Source organism: Gymnogyps californianus, chromosome 25, assembly GCF_018139145.2.
Source record: "Gymnogyps californianus isolate 813 chromosome 25, ASM1813914v2, whole genome shotgun sequence".
NCBI classification, from domain to species: domain Eukaryota; kingdom Metazoa; phylum Chordata; class Aves; order Accipitriformes; family Cathartidae; genus Gymnogyps; species Gymnogyps californianus.
Window position 1 is genome coordinate 1,432,696 of NC_059495.1, and position 19,302 is coordinate 1,451,997.

Consider the following 19,302-nt stretch of genomic DNA (forward strand, 5'->3'; position numbering starts at 1 on the left):
GGAGCGGGAGCCGCCCCGAGCAAGCCTGTCGCACGCCGGCCACCGTAGCGGCATCCGCGCCGGCGCCGGCGCCGTCCCGTGGTGCTGCGCGGCGGGGGCGGGAGCGGGAGCGGGGCCATGGCGGCGCCGGCGGGCTCGCTGGTGGCGGCCGTGCTGGCGCACTCGGGCCGCCTCGACAAGGAGGACCTGGGCACCCGCATCGGGCGGCTCTCCCGCCGCGTGGAGGAGCTGAAGGCAGGGCCGGGACCGGGGGGTGGGTGGGGGGCCTGTGGGGGACAAGTGGAGCTTTGGGGAGAGCCTGGGTGGCGGCGGCCCCGAGCTGCCCGGCTGGCGGCAGGCCGACGCTGCTGCGGGTTGCCTCCGGCCGGGCCCGAGCGGAGCGTCCGCCCCGGGCGCCGATCTCTGGCCGTTCTTTGCTGGGGTCTCTGGCAGCTGCGCCTGGCGAAGGGCGGCTGTCAGCCCCAGCAGCGGGTTCAGACCGGGGTGCCTGAGGAGGTCTCTTACCACTGCTCCTGAAGGTCCACCTGAGGCTGACGGTGTCCTAACGCTCCCTCTTCTTTAGGGAGAAGTCTGCAATATGATTAACAAGAAGTATAACGAGTTCCTGCCCAGCATGCAGAGCGCTGAGGACTTGGTGTCGCAGGTGGATGGGCTGTCCACCAACATCGACCTGCTGAAAGCGGGGATTGAGAACGAGGTGACAGCGTGGTCTTCCTTGGGGGCTGTTGTAGATTCTGTTCAGTTTCATCCCAAACCTGTAGCCGCCCCCCCCCCCATCTTGGTGTGTTACGAGGGGACTGGGGGAGGAGGACTCCTGACTAAGATGATATCACCCCTAAAAAATGCCTTTAGGTGACACATGCCGCAGAGGTGTGTGTCGCATCAGGGCTGTAAGTAAAGAACTGTCATTAAGGGATTGGCCGTGGTTTGCTCTCTGCTGTACAGTTGGAAAAGTGTGTCACACGTCTCTCCTTCAGAAAGAGAGAAGGATCAGCCCTGTATATTGCAGTAAGGTGTGACACAGTAATGGACCGGCTGAGTGTTGGTCCCACAGTGATTCCGGGCAGAATGGGAACCTAACTCATAGCTGTGCACATTCACTGAAGTCTTTAAGGAGAACGTGAGCCACTCCTGCAGGCCGGATTGCAAACCTGCTCTCTGGTTTTTGCTTCTTCGATTGATTTTTTCCAACATCTGGGGTTCTGTAGCGGTGTTAATTGAGAATTAACTTTTGGCTCAGTTCAAGCATTCTTGCATTTTAAATGGCTGTGTTAAAGGAACGCTGAAGTCCTTTTGACTGTCTTTTGAGACCGAATTTCCTTACAGTGCCTTTAAAAAACCTGTAATGTATTAAAAGAGAAACCAGTTTATAAGTGTTTCCAATGCTTATAAGGATCTTCCTAGCAAGGAGTAAAACGGATGGAGCCTTTTTCCTGCTCAGCAGAGAAATACTTTAAATGTCATATTGTTATCACTTTTAAGGGGAAATGTGTCTGATAAGATTTGCTTGCTGTAAACGAACTGAAAAGTTTGTTATTTTAGGTTCAGCGAGATCTAAATGTCGCTGTTGCCGAATTTACTGAATTGAAGCAGCAGCTGGAGCGAGACACGCTGGTTCTGAGTATTCTGAAAAAGCTACAGGAGGTGAGGAGGGGGAGCTGGGGGAAGCTGCTTAAAATCATTAAGCGATAGTCATCCTCTCTGCTCCTCAGTCTATGGCATTATTCTGGGCTTCTCTTTTGAATAACTGTCTATAGCTCCCCGTCTCTAACAGTGTTGTTTGAAAAATTGTAGTCTAATAGCAGATATACAGTGACATATGAATCTGCTTGATTGTTGCAGTTTGATACAGCTATTAAAGAGTACAATACTGCATTGCTGGAAAAGAAGTATGTTGCAGCAGCTCAGCAACTGGAAAAGGTAATGACGACTTAAGCATATGACCATAGTGTTCATATATACTTCCAATAAATTTCACAAGATGCTTTTCATTAGCAGGGGCAACAGTTACGCATGTTTTGTGTTCGATCTTTACCACCAGGCACGAAGCAGCCTGAAAATGCTGGAATCCCGCAAGGGCTTTGAGCTGAAGATCCTGAAAGCGCTAGGTACAGAGCTCACAGTGCAGACACAGAACATGCTCTATCATCTAGGAGAAGAGTGGCAGAAACTGGTTGTGTGGAAGCTTCCTCCTTCAAAAGGTACGCGCAATTCTAGTTTGTTTCACTATTTTTGCTTCGCTATTTGAAATGCCTGGTTTCAGGTACCTACAAGATAGGAAATACAGTGATCTGTTGAACTAAGGTTGGTTTAAGGAGCTCTTTCTGCCGTTTGCATAACCTAATGAGTGGGAGCGATGAGTGGCAGTGTTCTTTGGATATCACTCCACTCCTGGAGTATTTAGGTGCTACCACAAGCAATCCGGTCTAGTCAGTAGATTTTAAACAGAGTTTTGAAGGTTGATCTGCCTCATCTACGGTATTTCTTAGGAAATGTTGAAGCAGAGATCAAAACAGTTACCGGCCTCTGAGTACTTTTTTAGTCTTGTGAAATACCGGAAAAGGGATGCTCTCTTGCAAAGCTTCTGCTCCTGAGGAAATCAGCTGGGCCAAAATTTCAGGTTGCTTATTATTGAATACCCGTTCAGCGTAGTAGCTGGAAGAGTTTTCTGAAATTTTTGTTCCGCCTGAACGTGTTTCCCCAGTAGGCTAGCTTTAGGGATACTTTTACCTTCTCTGATAGGTTTTCAGGTTGCCGCTTTTGTTGCGGGCAGCTAATTGCAAGAACTGCTCAAGAGTCTGTACGTTGCCGTCTTCGTTGAAACACAGACTTTTCCTTTGGAAAAGAAAAAAACCTTTTCCTTTGGACTTGAAATGGGGAGAAGAGGGGAAGGAAAGCGATTGTCACTAAACGTCATTCAATTGCAAGGTGACTGCAATGAGAATTCGGGATCATTGTGAGAGACCAATTCTCATTCCATTGTCCTGCACTAACACAAGGAACTCTGTACCCTCTTCTGACGCTCTTTTACAAGAACTGTGTTTTGCAGAAGTGGGGAGAGGTAGAATATTGCTTTAGCTGCCACCTGAGGAATGCAGTAGCTTCTCAGATCTGCTGTATCTCAGACCGCACTCTAACAGAGAGATGGTTCTTCTTTTTCTTCAGAAAGCAGCAGCCTGGAGTCAGTGACGCATTCAGAGCTGCACTTACGCACAGTGCCGTCAAAAGAGGAGGAGATTGCTGGCCCACCTGTTGCTTCTGTGCTGCAGGCATTTGCTGTCCTAGGAGAACTGCACACCAAGCTTAAAATTTTTGGTAAGACAGACTGTGCATCCAGCTAAACATAGCTGTAGTAGCCCGAGTGGATATGAGTTCAGGCTTGTTTTAAGATGGATATCGAGATCCAGTTCACTTCAGCAGTACACTGGAAGGCTTCTTTCTCTCTTGGCTTGTGTTTCCCACTGAGCGTGAGGTGAATGCTCTGGTTCTTATTAATAGGAAATTAGTTATCCTTTATTTATCCTGTTATTTATCCAGAATTATTTATCCTTTCCTGTCAATTTACTCTAGTATACTGTTTTGATCTGTGGCTATGTGGTTTCTTGGTCTGATGTTTAAAGAGTTTTTCCAGTTACAGCCTCCTCATCTACCAAGAGCAAGGCCGTTGGTTTCAGGCAGCCTCTGGGCTTCAGCATTCTCAGGTGTTGATAAAATAAATCGGGAAGTATGGCAGATACTAGGACAGGATTTCATGCTTCCAGCTAAGTTGTTTTTCACTTTACATTAAATATGCTGCTTTTTGTTAGGCCTCTGTATGTGTTTTACATGAGTAAAATGGTGGTTAGTGAAACCAAACTCGGCGTTTTACCTCATTAGCCGTTCCGTGATACAGCTAATCAAGAGAGTGTTTCTTCCGCTTCCTGCGAAGAATCTCTACATCCACCGTGGTCACAGTTGGGCCAGTGCTCCAGTTGGAGCAAACTGCCTGCCTCCTGCTGTTGGAAAACATCTTTTTTTCGTTTCTCAGGCCAGTTGTTGCTGAAATACATCCTCAAGCCGCTGATTTCATACCCATCTCTTCAGCCATTCACAGAGGAACAGTCAGATGTGGTCATCCTACGTTTTAAGTCCGAGGAGCCTAACTTGGATCATTCCTCTCCTATGGAGGTTTTCTACAAGATCAAGCTTATTTTTGAAGTTCTCCACAAATATCTGCTGAGTAGGTGTTTCTCCCTTTTGGAATTAGACTGAGATCAGTACCTTGTTCATGTAATTGGAGCGGAAGCTTTCTAGAATATCCGGTTGTTAAGCAGTATTGAATTATGTATAAGCTCTAAGCAGCTTTTAATGTTAACTTGCTATGCTGTGCTCTTGGACAGCTTGGCACCTTGTCAAACTGGACTTAGCAGTGACCCAGCATTCAGAGAGCTGGGAAAATGAGGGAGGAAAGTATTTTGGCTCAAAGGGATCAAGGAATTAATTTTTTGATAAATGTTTTTTCTTATGAACCAGTCACTGCATTGAAGATCTTTGCATGCCGCAGGTCTAAAAGTGGAAGTCATGATGCAATCCAGGGAGTTCCCTCGGTCAGGCTGGGGTCTTCCATTGGCTAGAAACTGGCCTGGGCTTTGCTAGCGTTCCATGAAGTAAAGATGCTGGGAAAGCAGGCTCAGTTTACACATAAATTCAGTTGTTTTTTGGTCGGGTGGGCGATTCCACAGGCCCAGCACATGGCCTGGATGAGAAGAATACCTCGCATTATGAGATTATGGGACAGTTGATAGATGCTGTTCTGACAGGAAGGACTGAATGAACTGGTGAAGGGTCTGGTCCAGGAAGCAGGTGTATTAAAATCCATTTCTCTTCTCTTGAATTCAGATGTGCCTCTTGAGCAGCCTGTGGAAGATAAAAAGGATCGCAGAGTTACACTTGCTGAACTGCTAGGTGATATGATATGGGAAGAGTTATCGGACTGCCTCATTCAGAACTGTCTGGTGAATTCAATCCCAACCAATAGCAGCAAACTAGAGCAGTATATAGAGGTAGGTCTCAGAAATTTTTCAGATCCATGTGGTGGAAGTGCCAGATGGCCAGCTTGATCAAAAAGCTGTGTTTTGCTAATGTAGAATTGTGTATTTCTCTCAGTTAAGCTGTGGCTTGTGTTTCCTCTCATGTAAAGCGTGCAAGGTCTCTGATCTGTGGAACTCGGGCCATATTTAGCCAAGACCTGCAGACTTCCAGGGTGTGCGATGTCAGGCACTTGTCTGAGCCTCTGTGAGAGGCTGAAGATGATGACATGGCAGTGCTGCTTGCCCAGCTGGCTTCCTGAGGGCTGACTGCTCTGTTTGTGTTTGTTGTTAATGATCACAGGGGTTTCTTGCATAGGCCACATATTTTTTTTTTTTTTTTTTTTTTTTTTTAAAACTACATACATAAAACAGAACTTACTGCTAGTGAAGAATGCCAAAAGTGCCTTTTCCTGGAGAGGGGGCTGTTTCAAACAGAAGCAGTCGTAGGATAAACCTCCCAGTCCCCTTTCCCCAGGTAGTCCACTGTAATGAAATTTGATCATCTTGCTCCTCTGGTTTTTGAATTAAGTTGCCAGCACAGCCAGGGAGGACAAACCTGCAGTTCAAACACTGTATTATTGTGCGATCACGGCCCCCAGCTGAGCCAGCTTTTTCCAAAAGATTGCTGAAAAGCTGTTGGATGGTTAGTGCCCTCTAAAACCTAGTTTCATCCTTTGCTTTCGGCTGAGTGGAAGAGTTAATGCCCAACTTTAATTTTGTTCTTTGATTTTAGGAAACTATGTTAATGTAGAATTATGTGTCTGCTCTTCTCAGGTGATTAAATCCACAGAGGAATTTGAAAAAGCCTTGAAGAACATGCAGGTTTTGAAAGGAGACACGACTGATTTACTGAAATACGCCCGTAACGTCAATTCCCACTTTGCTAACAAGAAGTGCCAGGATGTGATTGTGGCAGCCAGAAACCTGATGACCTCAGAAATACACAATACTGTAAAGGTGACTGCTGACGCAATACACTTTTTTTATGTGGAAAAATAGCTTAGCTGTTGAAGAAGGCTTGTCTAAACAGTCGAGTCCTTTTTTTTTGTGGAGCACTGAATACTCTTGATTATTTGGGGATCCTGGCAAACAACAGTTTCAAAAACCTTTTTTAATAGCGCTTGAGAGGGTTATTTCACTAACAAGATGTTATCTAAAATACTTGAAGTTTGCTTGCATAGGCTTTTCTGGCTAGCGTCACAAGCATAAGAAAAATTAGAGGATTACTTACAGAGTTGCTTCTAGGCATGCAACACCATATAGACTGTTTCGTGGTCTGCTGTGTCGTTCATAAGCCAGGAGAATTCCAGCAGTCTTAGGGGACTTCTGCAGCCTTGTGTTTATCTTGAGTCTTAAATCTCTGTCGTTCAGTGTTTTGTAGTCTTGCGCAGTCTCCTTTCTGTGGGCTCTGAATTATGTCATGCCTCTCTCTCTTGTTTTCGCTTAGATCACGCCTGATTCCTGTGTAGCCCTACCAAGGCTTCCTGATCCTGGGGCAGGAGATCACTTAAAAATGCAAAAAACTTCTAAACTTCTGCATAATGACATGGTGAATTTGGAGAATGAGACTAAACTGAGCCAGTACACGTTTTCTCTGCCCACATGCCGCATCAGTTCCTCAGTGGAGAAACTGATGGAGCTGGCTTATCAGACGCTGTTGGAGGCTACAGCCAGCACAGATCAGTGGTAGGAATTATATATCAGCAGGTAACTCTTGGGTGTCAGATACTTATTGCCTTTGGCAACACCAAGCATCTGTTAATAGACTGAAAAGAGCTTTAAAAGAACAAAAGATACTTAAAAATTAGAATCGGTTGTTAAAGTTACTCTCTGTTTTGGCTGGAGGATGCATCCCTGGGTTCGTGCAGTAGACTGGTACAGCTGCAGACTGTGTTCCCTGCAATACTCAGGTTAAGCAGCCTTTCAGACATGTTTTCAGGGAACATTCAGGTACACTTTATTGTATTTTAGCTATTAAAGCAGTGAAAACATGGTAAACTCCCTAGCATGCACAACGTAGTTCATGACTTCAGTCTTTTAGTTGGGAGAAACACTACTGCAGTGTTCGCTTCAATGTTTTATCGTACGTTAGCTGTCAGTTGTTTAGAAGAATCAAGACCATCTCTTTTTTTCAAACCAAATGATAAGTGATGGCACCCGTTCTGAGATGAGTTCTTGCTTTCTTTGTGCTGGGTGAAAGCAAAGAACTCCAGCTCTGCATCTGGCAGGGCTCTTCAGTGAAAACAATTAAACGTTTTGAGGAACCACATACAGTCTGCTTTAAAAACTGGAGACCACAACCCTGAAGAAGGAGCGTTGCCTAGGTACTGAATGCCCTTCAGTGCACCGTGGCAGAGAGGGGGCTGACTGTTTACGCACACCTGGTGGGGAAGGGACACTGTCCCCTTTGTTCCTGGGGTTTCATATGTCTCCCTTCTGACATGCGGTCTGAAGCTTGCCTTTTCCACACTGAACTCACAAGGTCATCACAGCCTTTGTGAATTGTCCAGAACGTTGCCTTTGTTGACATCGCTGTAATTGATCCTGACAATCTACTCTTTGTGCCAGTGCTTCACTACTAATAAAACCTTGTTTTGGAGAAGGTTGAGGGTCCCTTGTGAACAAGACGTTAATTCCACTGACAAACTAACGTGAACCTTATTTTCCTTGTAGCTGTATACAGCTCTTCTACTCTGTACGGAATATATTCCAGCTGTTCTATGATGTAGTGCCAACATACCACAAGTAAGTGTGTGAACAGCCCCACTTGTCCCCAGTTTGTCCACCACAGCCAGAGATTACTAAGGGCTTCCTCCAGCGGCAAAAAGCTAGTACTCTTAATCTATTATTAAATCGTACCTGCTGCAAAATAGGTGCTTGAGAGTTTCTGAGTTGGCAGTCTTATGACCAAGGAGATAGTTGCAGTTTTTATAACAGTTGTGTGTGAATCCAGCCACGTAACTTTGACCCCAGGTCTGACGCAGAGATTTTTCATGATGTGTTTCCTGTAAAAAAGAGCAGCAATGGAGATTGAAACTATACAATTCTAGCAGAGAACACCGGGGTATTACTGAAAAGGACTTCTCTTTCTTTTCCTCACCATAACTTTGCTATAACAAAGTATCTTCCTGTTTGAAAGTCCATTGCTAGAAACAATGTGGATATGACATGTGGTTTGAACGCCGAAGTGCCATTTCACTAGCCATGAATCTCCTTTCCTGTAAGTTCTTGTGTGGATGTGACAGGAGGTTAAATGCTTTTATTCCAACTGATGTCTTTATCAGGCATTGCCCACAGTTAGTTACTTGCAACATCTGTCTGAGACAGACGGTGAGTTTCTCTAGGGTGGGCATGACAATTATTTTAACAGAGCCAGGTCTAAATAAATACATTTCTTCCTTTTCTCTTCCTCCTTCCTGGGACAGGGAGAACCTTCAGAAATTACCCCAGCTGGCAGCCATTCACCACAACAACTGCATGTACATTGCTCACCACTTGCTCACCCTGGGACACCAGTTCCGATACCGCCTGACTAACATCCTGTGCGACGGAGCCGCTACTTTTGTAGATCTGGTACCTGGTTTTAGGAGACTTGGTAATTTTACCTTTCAGTATTGAAATATATTGATGGATGACACAGTAATTAATCCTGGCATTTGTCGCTGAATGATTTAATGTAAGCGTGGCTACTGACTTGAGCAGTGGATTGTTATTTAAGAGTTTTGGACAAGTAGCAAGGACATTTTGTAGACTGGGAAGTCTGACAGAGCGTTACAACTCTAAGCAAGATGGCTCTTTAGGGCTTGACTCTTGGAAACCCAACTCTTCTTGTCCAGCACATAGTTCCAAGAACAGTTCATTGTCCAGCGAGATGTTGTGGCACTGGGATGTTTTGGGATCTGCTTCTCAGTCCTTTGATATTTTCTTTAGCTTATTCTATGGAAACAAATTCTGAGATCAGTTTGTATGAGCCTAATAGGAGCCTGTCATCCATAGTTAATTCTGCTACTGAGCTCTTTTTCAAAAGTGTTGTAGCAACGCAAGCTGCACAAGAGCTTACCGAATATGTGACTGAGCCTGGTTAAATTTGCTCTGTGAGACTGTTTAGAGACTGGAAATTCCTTTTAAAAAAAAAAAAAAAAGGAAAACATTATAGCAAGTTCATTATTCAGCGCTTACAGTCTCTAAATTGGCAGAGCAAATTTAGTAATTGCTTAATTGCTTCTCTCTGTTTGTTTTTGCTCCTAAAGGGATGGAGTGTTTTCTGGCCCAGATGCGAGTGCAGAAAGGAGAAATCCTGGAGAGGCTGTCAAGTGCCAGGAATTTTTCTAATATGGATGATGAGGAAAATTACTGTGCAGCAAACAAAGCAATAAGGCAGGTAAGCAAGGCAATGAAAGCCAAATATCCCATTGTCTGTAGACGTTGTCCTTGGGAAGGTACGGTATGTAATCTCAGTTCTGAGAACTGTGCAGTGTTTCAGTGGAGTGGAACTTTTCAAAACAACAATTTTCTGGCATGATTTTTTTTTTCCCCTGGGCTGTGTCTTTTTGTAAAATTGAAGCGTGCTGAGTTCAGTTCCTCCTGCTCCAAGTTGAAATGAAAAGCTTCTTAATCTTGAACTTTTGTTTATAGTACATTTATAATGTTTTTCATTTTTCAAGGAAAAGTTCTGTCACACTTTTGATGAGGTTTAATGCGAACTGAAAATGTTGCATTTTTGCCAGGAATATCTGCTCTATGCGATAGCAGGATACTTCATTGCCTTTTGCTTCTTTCAAACTGGTTTCTGATCATATGTAGTCACCTTATCGTTCGGTGCCTCAGTGTTCTTTTTGATAACACGTAGATAACACGTAGCTGTTATCTTCCAGGTATTGCATCAGTTGAAAAGACTGGGGAAAGTCTGGCAAGATGTCCTTCCAGTGAACGTATACTGCAAGGCTATGGGGACTTTACTGAACACAGCGCTCACAGAGATTGTCACTAGGATTGCTGCCCTAGAGGTAACTGCATGAGATGGACATGCCAGGCTCAGGGTGGCGTGAACAGCTAGCATTTGTGACCTCTAGAAGTTCTTTCCAAGATCAGGTTTCAGGGGAACAGTTATCTGTCACAGAAATTATAATTGTGGTCCTGGCTATGAGAAGTGTTCAAGATACCAATAACTCACATCCACTTGAGACCGTACATACTCTTACAGCAATTCCATGACTTTCTAGTCAAGGGGAGAGTCAGGGAAGTGGCCGTGATTTCATCTTATTTTGGATTTAGAAGTGTCACTCCTACTATAAACATTTCTACGAATCAATCTCTTTTTCTTTGTTCAGGGCACAGGAGTTAACTGTTGTCTCAAACTCTATCTATTCTGATGCATTTTCAATCTGTGCATCTCTAATAAACCTCTCGATCCTATCTAGGCAGCAGATGCCGAAATACCTGTGGCATTTCAAACTGAAATTCTTATCTGTTTAAATCTCCATTTGACTCCCAGTACTGTGTTTAAGTGATTGTCAGGTTACCTTGGGTCAAGTACAACTACCCTATTACATTTCTTAAAGTACAACTACCCTATTACATTTCTTAATTAAAAGATGTTTTCACAGCAAATGATAGAAATACGTTAGCGCATTTGTTCTAGTTGTAGTCTACATCCAAAGAGCCTTCCCACTGTGCATTAGGCCAATAAGTCCTCTTTTCCCGTAACAGCTAGTTTACAGGACTCTCGCTCAGGCTGTGCCTGCCAAAAAGCTTGGCTTTCGTCATCGGGCTGGCAATGCCTGAGCAATTTCCGTGTAAACTGTTCAGACCGTCATCATAACACCTCTGCTTCACAGGGAAATGCTTGCTATTGCACTGTCGTGCTTTAACCTCAGCCGGCAACTCAGCACCACGCAGCCGCTCGCTCACTCCCCCCACCCAGTGGGATGGGGGAGAGAATTGAAAAGAAGTAAAACTTGTGGGATGAGATAAAGAGTTTAATAGGACAGAAAGGAAGAAAATAATAATAATAAAAAAAATAAAGTGACAATAACAAAAGAATTAGAATATACAAAACAAATGATGCACAACGCAATTGCTCACCACTTGCCGACCAATGCCCAGTCAGTTCCCGAGCAGTGATCCACCCCTCCCGGCCAACTCCCCCCAGTTTATATACTGGGCATGATGTCATATGGTATGGAATAGCCCTTTGGCCAGTTTGGGTCAGCTGTCCTGGCGGTGTCCCCTCCCAGCTTCTTGTGCCCCTCCAGCCTTCTGTGCTGGCTGGGCATGAGAAGCTGAAAAATCCTTGACTTAGTATAAACACTACTTAGCAACAACTAACAACATCGGCGCGGTATCAACGTTATTCTCATACTAAACCCAAAACATAACGCTATACCAGCTACGAGGAAGCAAATTAGCTCAGCCAAAAGCAGGACATGCACTAAGATACGCTGTTTGGAAGCACAAGCATTGTTCTGAGGCAATTGCTGAGAACTGCCTGAAATAGCTATTCATGAAATAAGTTATATTAGCTTAAGAATGTTAAACGTGATCTAAACCACTGCTTTCATCTTCACACACACAGCCACCTTTTTTGCATTTCACTTACCGCTTGGCACTCCAAAAACATATCTAACTGCTCCCCTGTTAACATTTGTTCAATTCTAGGATATCTCTGCAGAAGATGCAGATAGGTTGTACTCCCTCTGTAGGACCATGGTGGAGGAAGGACCCCAAGTTTTCACCCCACTACCTGAAGATGACAAGAATAAGAAATACCAGGAGGAAGTTCCAGTCTACGTGCAGAAATGGATGACATTCAAAGAGCTGATGATCATCTTGCAAGCCAGCCTCCAAGAAATAGTAGATCAGTAGGTGTCTTCCTTTCTTCCTTTTCACTTAGTTCTTCACCCCCATAACAGGGAGCTGGGAAGTGGTCTGCAGGGCACTGCACTCAGGGGACTCTGTTCAGATGAAAGGCAGTCACCGTTCGTTAATGAGGATCAGCTAACTGCTCCTGGGGCTGTTTCTTGGCTGTGCGTTCATAGTCCATTTCAAGCTTGCTCATATATTCAGCTGCCTCCTGCAAAGGAAAAGGCAATGGTAGAAAACCAAGAGCCATGGGAGAGCCAGCCACGGAGGGATTGTGCATCCCCCTTGGCTTCTCTAAGTTCAGAAGTATTTCACAGTAAGCAGCCTGGCATTTTGCCTACTGCTTTTGATGTTGGCTGTGCCTTGCTGCTGCAGTCGTTCCACGTGATTGGCCTCTGCTTTTTAAATGCTGTTTCTTGCTTCTTTTAACTTGCAAGGGGGATTCATCTGAATTATGCATGAGGATTTGCATAATTACTTCTATTACTTTAGTTGGCGTGAGTTGTCAGAAGCTAGACATTCCCTGTTCACAGCTGCCTCACACATATGTCTGAATGGCAAGAAAACATACTGTCCTCAGCAGGCTAAACTGAAAAGGTAAAGAAAGCACACAGGGAAGGCAGTTCCTTTTCTGTGCCCTGCTCATTGCTGCTGTTGGAACAGTGTTAGACACCAAAGGTTCCCAACTCTAATTCCACCGGGGCATAAACCACTCCCCCCCCCACCCGTTGTTTGGGCGGTGAACAGGAATTCTGCAGACAGGCTTTAGGCTTCTTTTGGAGAAGGAAAAGGTACAGTTTGTAATGAGTGCAAAAATCACCTCACAACCTGTTGCTTTTACATGCCTAGCTAAACAATTCGGGACTCAAGTTGCATACAGCGAATAGGCTGCTAACTGGATTTGTTTTGCCTTCAGACTTACTACTGTAACAAGGCTTGTTTTAACATGACATTTCTGTGCAGCTTGGTTGAATAAAGATCTTTCTCTCCCACATAGGTGGGCGGATGGGAAGGGGCCTCTTGCAGCTGAATTCTCCGCAGCTGAAGTGAAGAGTCTGATCCGAGCCTTGTTCCAGAACACAGAAAGGAGAGCAGCAGCGCTGGCCAAAATTAAGTAGCTCTGCTTACTCCTACATGTTGCATCTTCTGCTAAAGCAAGAGCAAACTGAGTCTTTCAAATATTTTTTGGGTTTGACCCTTCTTATTTGTACTGGTATAAAAAAAGCTTAGCATTAGGTAAGTGCTTCCTGGAGGCTTGACTGAGGGAGAAGAAACATTTCCTAGCTCAATGTTTGTAGGGCAGAGAGGATGGCTCTGTGAGCCTGGGACCAGAAAATCAAAGGTGGGTAACACACGGACACTAACTGCTTATGCTCCATCTGCCAGGCAGACGGAGTTTGGGCTTGAGAATTCAGTCTCCTGCCATGCTCCCCAGAGGTGTTCTGCCCAGATCCAAGTTTTCCTTCATGAGCTGGCGCGTGTACAGTCCTGGTGAAGAAGAGATGCTTTTTGTGATGTTTCTAATTTCCATTCTCTAGGATTTCATCTTCCTGTTAAGCCCAGCATAGGGAAATAAATCAAATCTTGAATCCAACATCTCTTTGTGAGAACAGGCACCACTGTCATACAGGCCTCTCATGCAAGGCGCTGTATAACGTCATCTCAAGCTTGCTTGCTTAAGGGTCTTGTAGAGGGATTTTTATTTCTCAATAGTGAATCTTATCTATGCAGTTTTACATCAGGGGGCAGGTAGCCCCTTTGTGTCTTACCTCTTCTGTCCCTGCAAATTACATATGAAACCCACAGACTTTGATAGCTTTTGATATCCTTCTAAGAATGCTGAAGTGCCAAACTTTGCTCTTTCCCACCTCAGGTTTCCCTGAAGAGCAGACCTCAAGAGAGTGAAAATTTAGGGGAGGGCGGGGGAAGAGGAGATTCTGTTCCGAGTGAATTGTTTATCAAGTCACAGGGTTTTGCGCAAGTGGCAAAATTCCTCATGGCTTTAGTTCTCGTGGAAAATATCTGAAAACTGACTGACTTAGAATTTTTCAATCTCATTTTAGCAACTGTAGAAGCCAGTTCAGCTCCTTCCTTTACCTTTTTGTTGTGTGTGAACTAGGTAGGTCTGGCATCTGGTGTCTTTCTGGTAGTAAATTTTCTGTCCTTTAAGAATAATGAGAGAAATGTAAATGAATATAAAAAGGGAATGAAGTGTGCACTCATAGCATTATCTTTTAAGTTACAAAAGGCTATGTTTGAGACTTTTAGAAACGTACATTTCTTTTAATTGAAAAACTCACCAAGAGCATTCATTAAAACATAGCCCAGAGGCCAAGATGTGCCAGTTGCTGCACACGTGGAACAAAGTATTTCCTACCACGTGGTGCTTACAACAGTTTCCATCACAGAGCTTAATGCTTTAATCTGTTACCTACTGTTGTATCCTTTTCATTTGCGCTTTTGTCTGGCTTCTGTTCACATTTCCAAGCATTTGTGCAGAGCCTGAATCACAGCTGGCTTTCGCGTTGCACGTAAGTCACTGCAGAACGGAATGGGTACTCTGCCTGCTGGCTCAGCCGAGCGCAGCCGTGGCAGGAGACCCTTCTGTTTCTGGCTTTAACTGGCACGGGGAGGGGGCAAATGCAGTCAAATTGGCAGTTAGACGGAGTCCAGCACATGGGAATGCAGCAAGGAAGGGAGCTACCGAAGCAAAATCTGACTGCCACTTAAAACTCTAGCTTTTTCTTTTCTTCCCCTCCAAGTAATTTATCTGAAGGCTGAGAGTGTTCCCGTAACGCTTGCATCTCGTGGGATCCCCTGCCCCTTTGCACACAGCAATCCAAAAAACCCGCGTATTTTGAAAGACACCACTTATCCTGTGTGGATTCTTCACAGAAATGTAATTTGCTATTTTCTTTAATAAACTATTTATACTGAGCATGTTTTCTAGTGTTGTCTGGGGATTCTGTTAGGGTTATAGTAACACAGTATGAATTAGTCCCGGACCATTCTCCACTGACTATGTGGAAAGGGCAAAGTGTTGCTCTGTGAAGTCTCTCCTTGCCTTATTTCTAGTAGATCTAGTTAAAAAAAAAAAAAAAACAAAAAAACCCCACCAAACCCAAAACCAAAAGAAAACCCCACAAAAAAAGAATCAGTATGATAAAAGAGGTTGTTCCAGAGGTTCATGCGTCAAGGGCGAGCGATAGGGTAGTGAAGGAAGGAGTTAAAACAGGATGCTGGCATTGGGATTTGTCTGTGCAACATGCACAGCTGTAGGTCAGGCTGAACACATGCCTTTGCTTCCTTCAGCTTACCTCAGTGACGTGATAAATCCACGGCAGAAGCTGAGCCACATTGGTGTAAACGCCAGGGTGGTTGGGTTCAGCACAGCCCTGGCCCCAGCTCACGATGCCTACTAAGCGCCACGCGACTTCATCCTGGCAAACCAGGGGGCCCCCGCTGTCACCCTGCAAGGCAGAGCAAGGACTCGGGAAGCAGCTCCGGGTGCAGATCAGGCTGGCTTCTCCCACGTGGCTTTGTTCCATCGGCCGTACGAGAAGCTGAAATGCGGCTACAAGAAGTAGCGTACGCCTCCCTGCAAGGTTTCCGTGTTCCTTCTGTAAACACGGCTACGTCTCAGCCCGACATCAACGCACCGGGGCACTGCGGGCTGCACGCTGCAGCGCAAGATGCGATGGGCCCAGCGCTACCCTACACAGACCGTTTCCTGCAAGCTCTTGCCCCAAAACCCAGCATTGTCCCATAACAGGGACACAGAACGTATCAGTCCTTTCCACGCCTGCTGCGCACACCCGGCACGCACCACGTGCTCCCTCCTGTTACCTGGCACGCATCTATTTCCCCATGCAGGTAGCCGGCGCACAGCATCCTGGCAGTGAGCTCGCCTGCGTACACGCACGAACTGTTGCACCTCTTGGTACCGATTAAGGGAACGAGTGCTTCCTTCAGCGTCTCTGTAACCTGCGCTGGGGAGGGAGAAAGAGGAGCCAAGAGGCAAACAAGATCTGCAGGGAGCAAGAGGGGAAAGAGCAGGGCACTAGCTGGAGAAGTCGGAAGGTGGGATTACTTTACGGGATTAAATATGGCCAGGCCCACAGGAGCTGTGGAAGTGGGGCGCAGAGCTGCTGGAAGCAGGGGTGGGATGAAGGCAGGAGGGGGCATTTGCAAGATCGCATGCGGCATGGAAGGGGCTGGGCAGGGCCAGCAGGGAGCAAGGGGAAAGCCTCTGGTCAGCGCTGAGCAGCAGGGACAAGATGGGAGCTTACCTTGGCCTGGTCTGGTATAGCCCCAGCCAGAGACCCAACACGGCGTGCCCTGGAAGAGGTCCTGGTGGGAGGGTGGCAGACACACAGCACGGATGGCATCTGGTAGGAAGGTGACAGGGGTAAGTGCCAGGCCAGCGGGGACAGCTTCGTGCTGAGCCCGAGGAGCCAGGGAAGGGCTGCAGAGCTATCAGCCTGCAGAGCCACTCAGCCTGGCACGTTGAAGTGAAAGGCTCTCGGGCCAGGCGCTCTGGAGACTTCAGCTCCCACAGCCACCTTCCCAGTAATTCACAGCTCTGGCACAGTTCAAAACACCGTGCTGCTGTGCATGCTGCCTCTGAGGTGCCGGGCTGGATATCCTTAAAGAGCTGCTCAGAAACGGCAGGTTCAGAAGAGGCTGGTTTTCAGCCATCTCTTAATTGTGGGATGTCAGACAACTCCACAGATGGGAGAAGGACACAACAGCAGCATCTTACCTGAGAAATTCAGGGGGACTTGGAGCTTCATCAGAGCAATGTCGTAGTCGAGGCTATTGTCGTTATAAAGCGGGTGGTAAATTATTTTCTTTACTGATACCCCAGCCTCCTGCTTGATTGAGCCATGGGTGACAATGCCTGCGAAAACCAGCCAGGCGGAGGCTTGAAGCCGCCTGTAACTGAGCAGAAATACAGCGTGCCTCTTACTGTAGGGCAACAAGCGCCAAGGCCTGGGATAAGAGCAGATACACAGTGCCTCCGAGGCTGGGCACGGGAGAGCCCGGAGGTACCTGTGCACGCAGTGAGCCGCCGTGACGATCCATTCGCGCGCCAGCACGGAGCCTCCGCAGCGGTGCTGGGAGCCGTGGTACACGCTGACCTGCCAGGGCCAGCGCCCTGGGGGCACGTCCGCCCCGCCGACCACCCGCACGGTGCCGGGGCGCAGCCCGCACTCTGCAAGGCAGCCGGGGAGCACGTGTTAGGCGAAGCTCCGGGTGCCAGACCCTCGCGCTGGAGGGTGAGCAACGCGGTTGGAGTGGGAGCGAAGAAACTGCTAGATCCAGGCGGAGATCTTGGGGACAGAGGGGAGAGGCACTCACCTGAGCATTTCAGAGCCACAATTCGACCTGATTCACAGCTGCTCCTGCGCGGGAATAAGCCTCTGGTCAGAATACACATGAACCGAAATCCCTGGGGCACTAGGGAGCTCCAGGGCGGCTGCAGCACTCCCCAGAGGGGCTGCTTACTGCCCAAAACCAGGACAGTTTTCTACGTTCTTAAGCCAGAAAAAAAGGCCTCTGTTTCAGCCCCACCAGCAAACTCTGCTTCCCCCAGAGCTGCCCTTACCTGACCTGCCACACGTCTTCCAGGCTGCCTTCCTGGTGGGGTCTCACCTGAACGAACTCCTGTGTGTCATTCACCTTGACGTCCGTCAGGTTCACTCCTTTCTGATGGGCCATTCTGCAGAAGCAACAGTAAGTGTCCCAGGAAGGGGCTGGGGACCTGCTAGGGGATCAGGAATGTAACCCTGCCATGGGACCAACGGTCCACAGTCGTGCCGCTCTGGCAGCCAGGAATGAACCTCCTTGGCAGGAAGGATCTTCTGCAGCTCTTCTCGCAGGTCCCCATGCCAGCCCGAGCCCCGCTTTCCGCCCTGCATTCACCAGGGAGCTGTGCGATCCGGCGCTGCTGCCCTGACAAACCTTCCAGCCTTCAAGCACCTGCTTTTGCCAAGATCATCCCCCTTGGAAAAGGGCGAGTAGGGGTCGAAGTGGCTGCCCTCTGCCATGCCCACCTGAGATAGCCGAGCTGCTGGCAGAGCAGGGTGCCCAGGGAGAGACTCCAGCGCTCGTGGCATGCCAGGAGCCAGCCAGGATGGCCTTCCACCTGCGCTTCCAGCAAGGAGTTTACCATGTTTATTCTGAAAGACACTAAAGCCATTCTATTAAAGACAACCTGCAAGTTCCCTTCCTTGCAGTGTTTTGTGCAGGGCCAGCACAGTGGATGGTCATGCACATCTGAAGCACCACCCCTCCCCGCCCCAGATCCCAGAAAAAGCCATTTGAAGCAATTAGAAACTATACATGAACATATTCGCATATTCTCAGTGCCTGCATGGCAGCTCTGCTGAGCTATTACATGCAAAGGAGTCCTGCAAGGGTTGTCTTTGCTGTAGGATCACTCCATGCAATGAAGCCGTAATGCTGGGGAACGCAGCAGGACTTAAAAGCAAAGTGAAACAATCATCGCAAAATGCAGCTGAAAGAAGCTAGTGGATCAGCAGGGGACATTTATTATTAAAGAGCATCTTTTCTGCTCTTGCTGGGCTTGGCAGGCACTGTCCTGCCCACTGCTCCCCGCTCCCCATCCTCTGTGGCAGCAAGCAAAGATGTAAACCTCTGTTGGGAGCCCCACGGACCACAGGGTCTTCCTCTTCACCGTCACTGCACGCTGGGATCGCATCTGGCTCCTGCAGCAGGGTGAAGCCCTGGTCTGGCTGAGGCTTCCTCAGGTGTTTCACTTCACGAAACAGAGAAGAGGGTGGAGGTGGACTCACACAGCCTGGGCAGCATCCGAAGATGCACACTATTGGGAACGATCCTGCACTGCCCACTGGAAGAGGCGATGAGCCTCTCAATGGGCACAGCTACGGCTTGCTGCTGGGACCACAGCAACCAGCAGCAGAGCCCACACCAGCCACGTCCCCCCCGTCCCAAGCCACAGCTCACCGACCGTGGAGCTCCCATCACCACCACCACCTCCGCGCTCGCTCGCCAGTTTGGCGGCTGGGCTCTGCCCGCAGCGGCAGGGCTGCCCCGGAGCAGACACTGACCTAGGAGCCATGCCCCAGCCGCTGTCCCCGCCAGCAGCCCGGTGACCCCGAGCAGCAGGAACAGCCTCCTGACGGTGCAGAGAGTTTTGAGAGATGCATTAGCAGAATCTTTAAGAAACAGAGAGGGAGAGAGGATTAACACGCTCTTGTCCATCTCTCACAGCACTATCAAGCCCCTGGTGAAGCCCCTGGGTCATTATACACGCGTTTCTAGGACTCACTTGATCCTTTCCCCGCAGTGCCATGAGCAGGTGAGCTAAGGCCATGGATTCTGCGGG

At 47.5% G+C, this 19,302-nt stretch overlaps 2 protein-coding genes across 2 annotated transcripts; one reads left to right on the top strand and one right to left on the bottom strand.

Moving 5' to 3' along the window:
- The first annotated feature begins 117 nt into the window (after positions 1-117).
- Positions 118-14,868, top strand: ZW10 (zw10 kinetochore protein). Its single transcript, XM_050910921.1, has 16 exons — positions 118-234; positions 563-697; positions 1,543-1,644; positions 1,843-1,920; positions 2,042-2,201; positions 3,166-3,315; positions 4,028-4,219; positions 4,879-5,042; positions 5,844-6,026; positions 6,517-6,755; positions 7,743-7,814; positions 8,495-8,664; positions 9,320-9,450; positions 9,944-10,075; positions 11,727-11,929; positions 12,928-14,868. The coding sequence occupies exons 1-16, from the start codon at positions 118-120 to the stop codon at positions 13,046-13,048; spliced, it is 2,349 nt and encodes a 782-aa protein (XP_050766878.1). The 3' UTR covers positions 13,049-14,868.
- Positions 11,853-17,980, bottom strand: TMPRSS5 (transmembrane serine protease 5). The gene is made up of 10 exons (XM_050910840.1): positions 17,895-17,980; positions 17,539-17,652; positions 17,292-17,335; positions 16,983-17,145; positions 16,693-16,871; positions 16,220-16,318; positions 15,777-15,919; positions 15,248-15,400; positions 14,028-14,093; positions 11,853-12,141 (listed from the first exon to the last, which is right to left on the bottom strand). Exons 1-9 carry the CDS (start codon positions 17,978-17,980, stop codon positions 14,046-14,048), a joined length of 1,029 nt encoding a protein of 342 aa, XP_050766797.1. The 3' UTR covers positions 11,853-12,141; positions 14,028-14,045.
- Between the last annotated feature and the right edge of the window lie 1,322 nt (positions 17,981-19,302).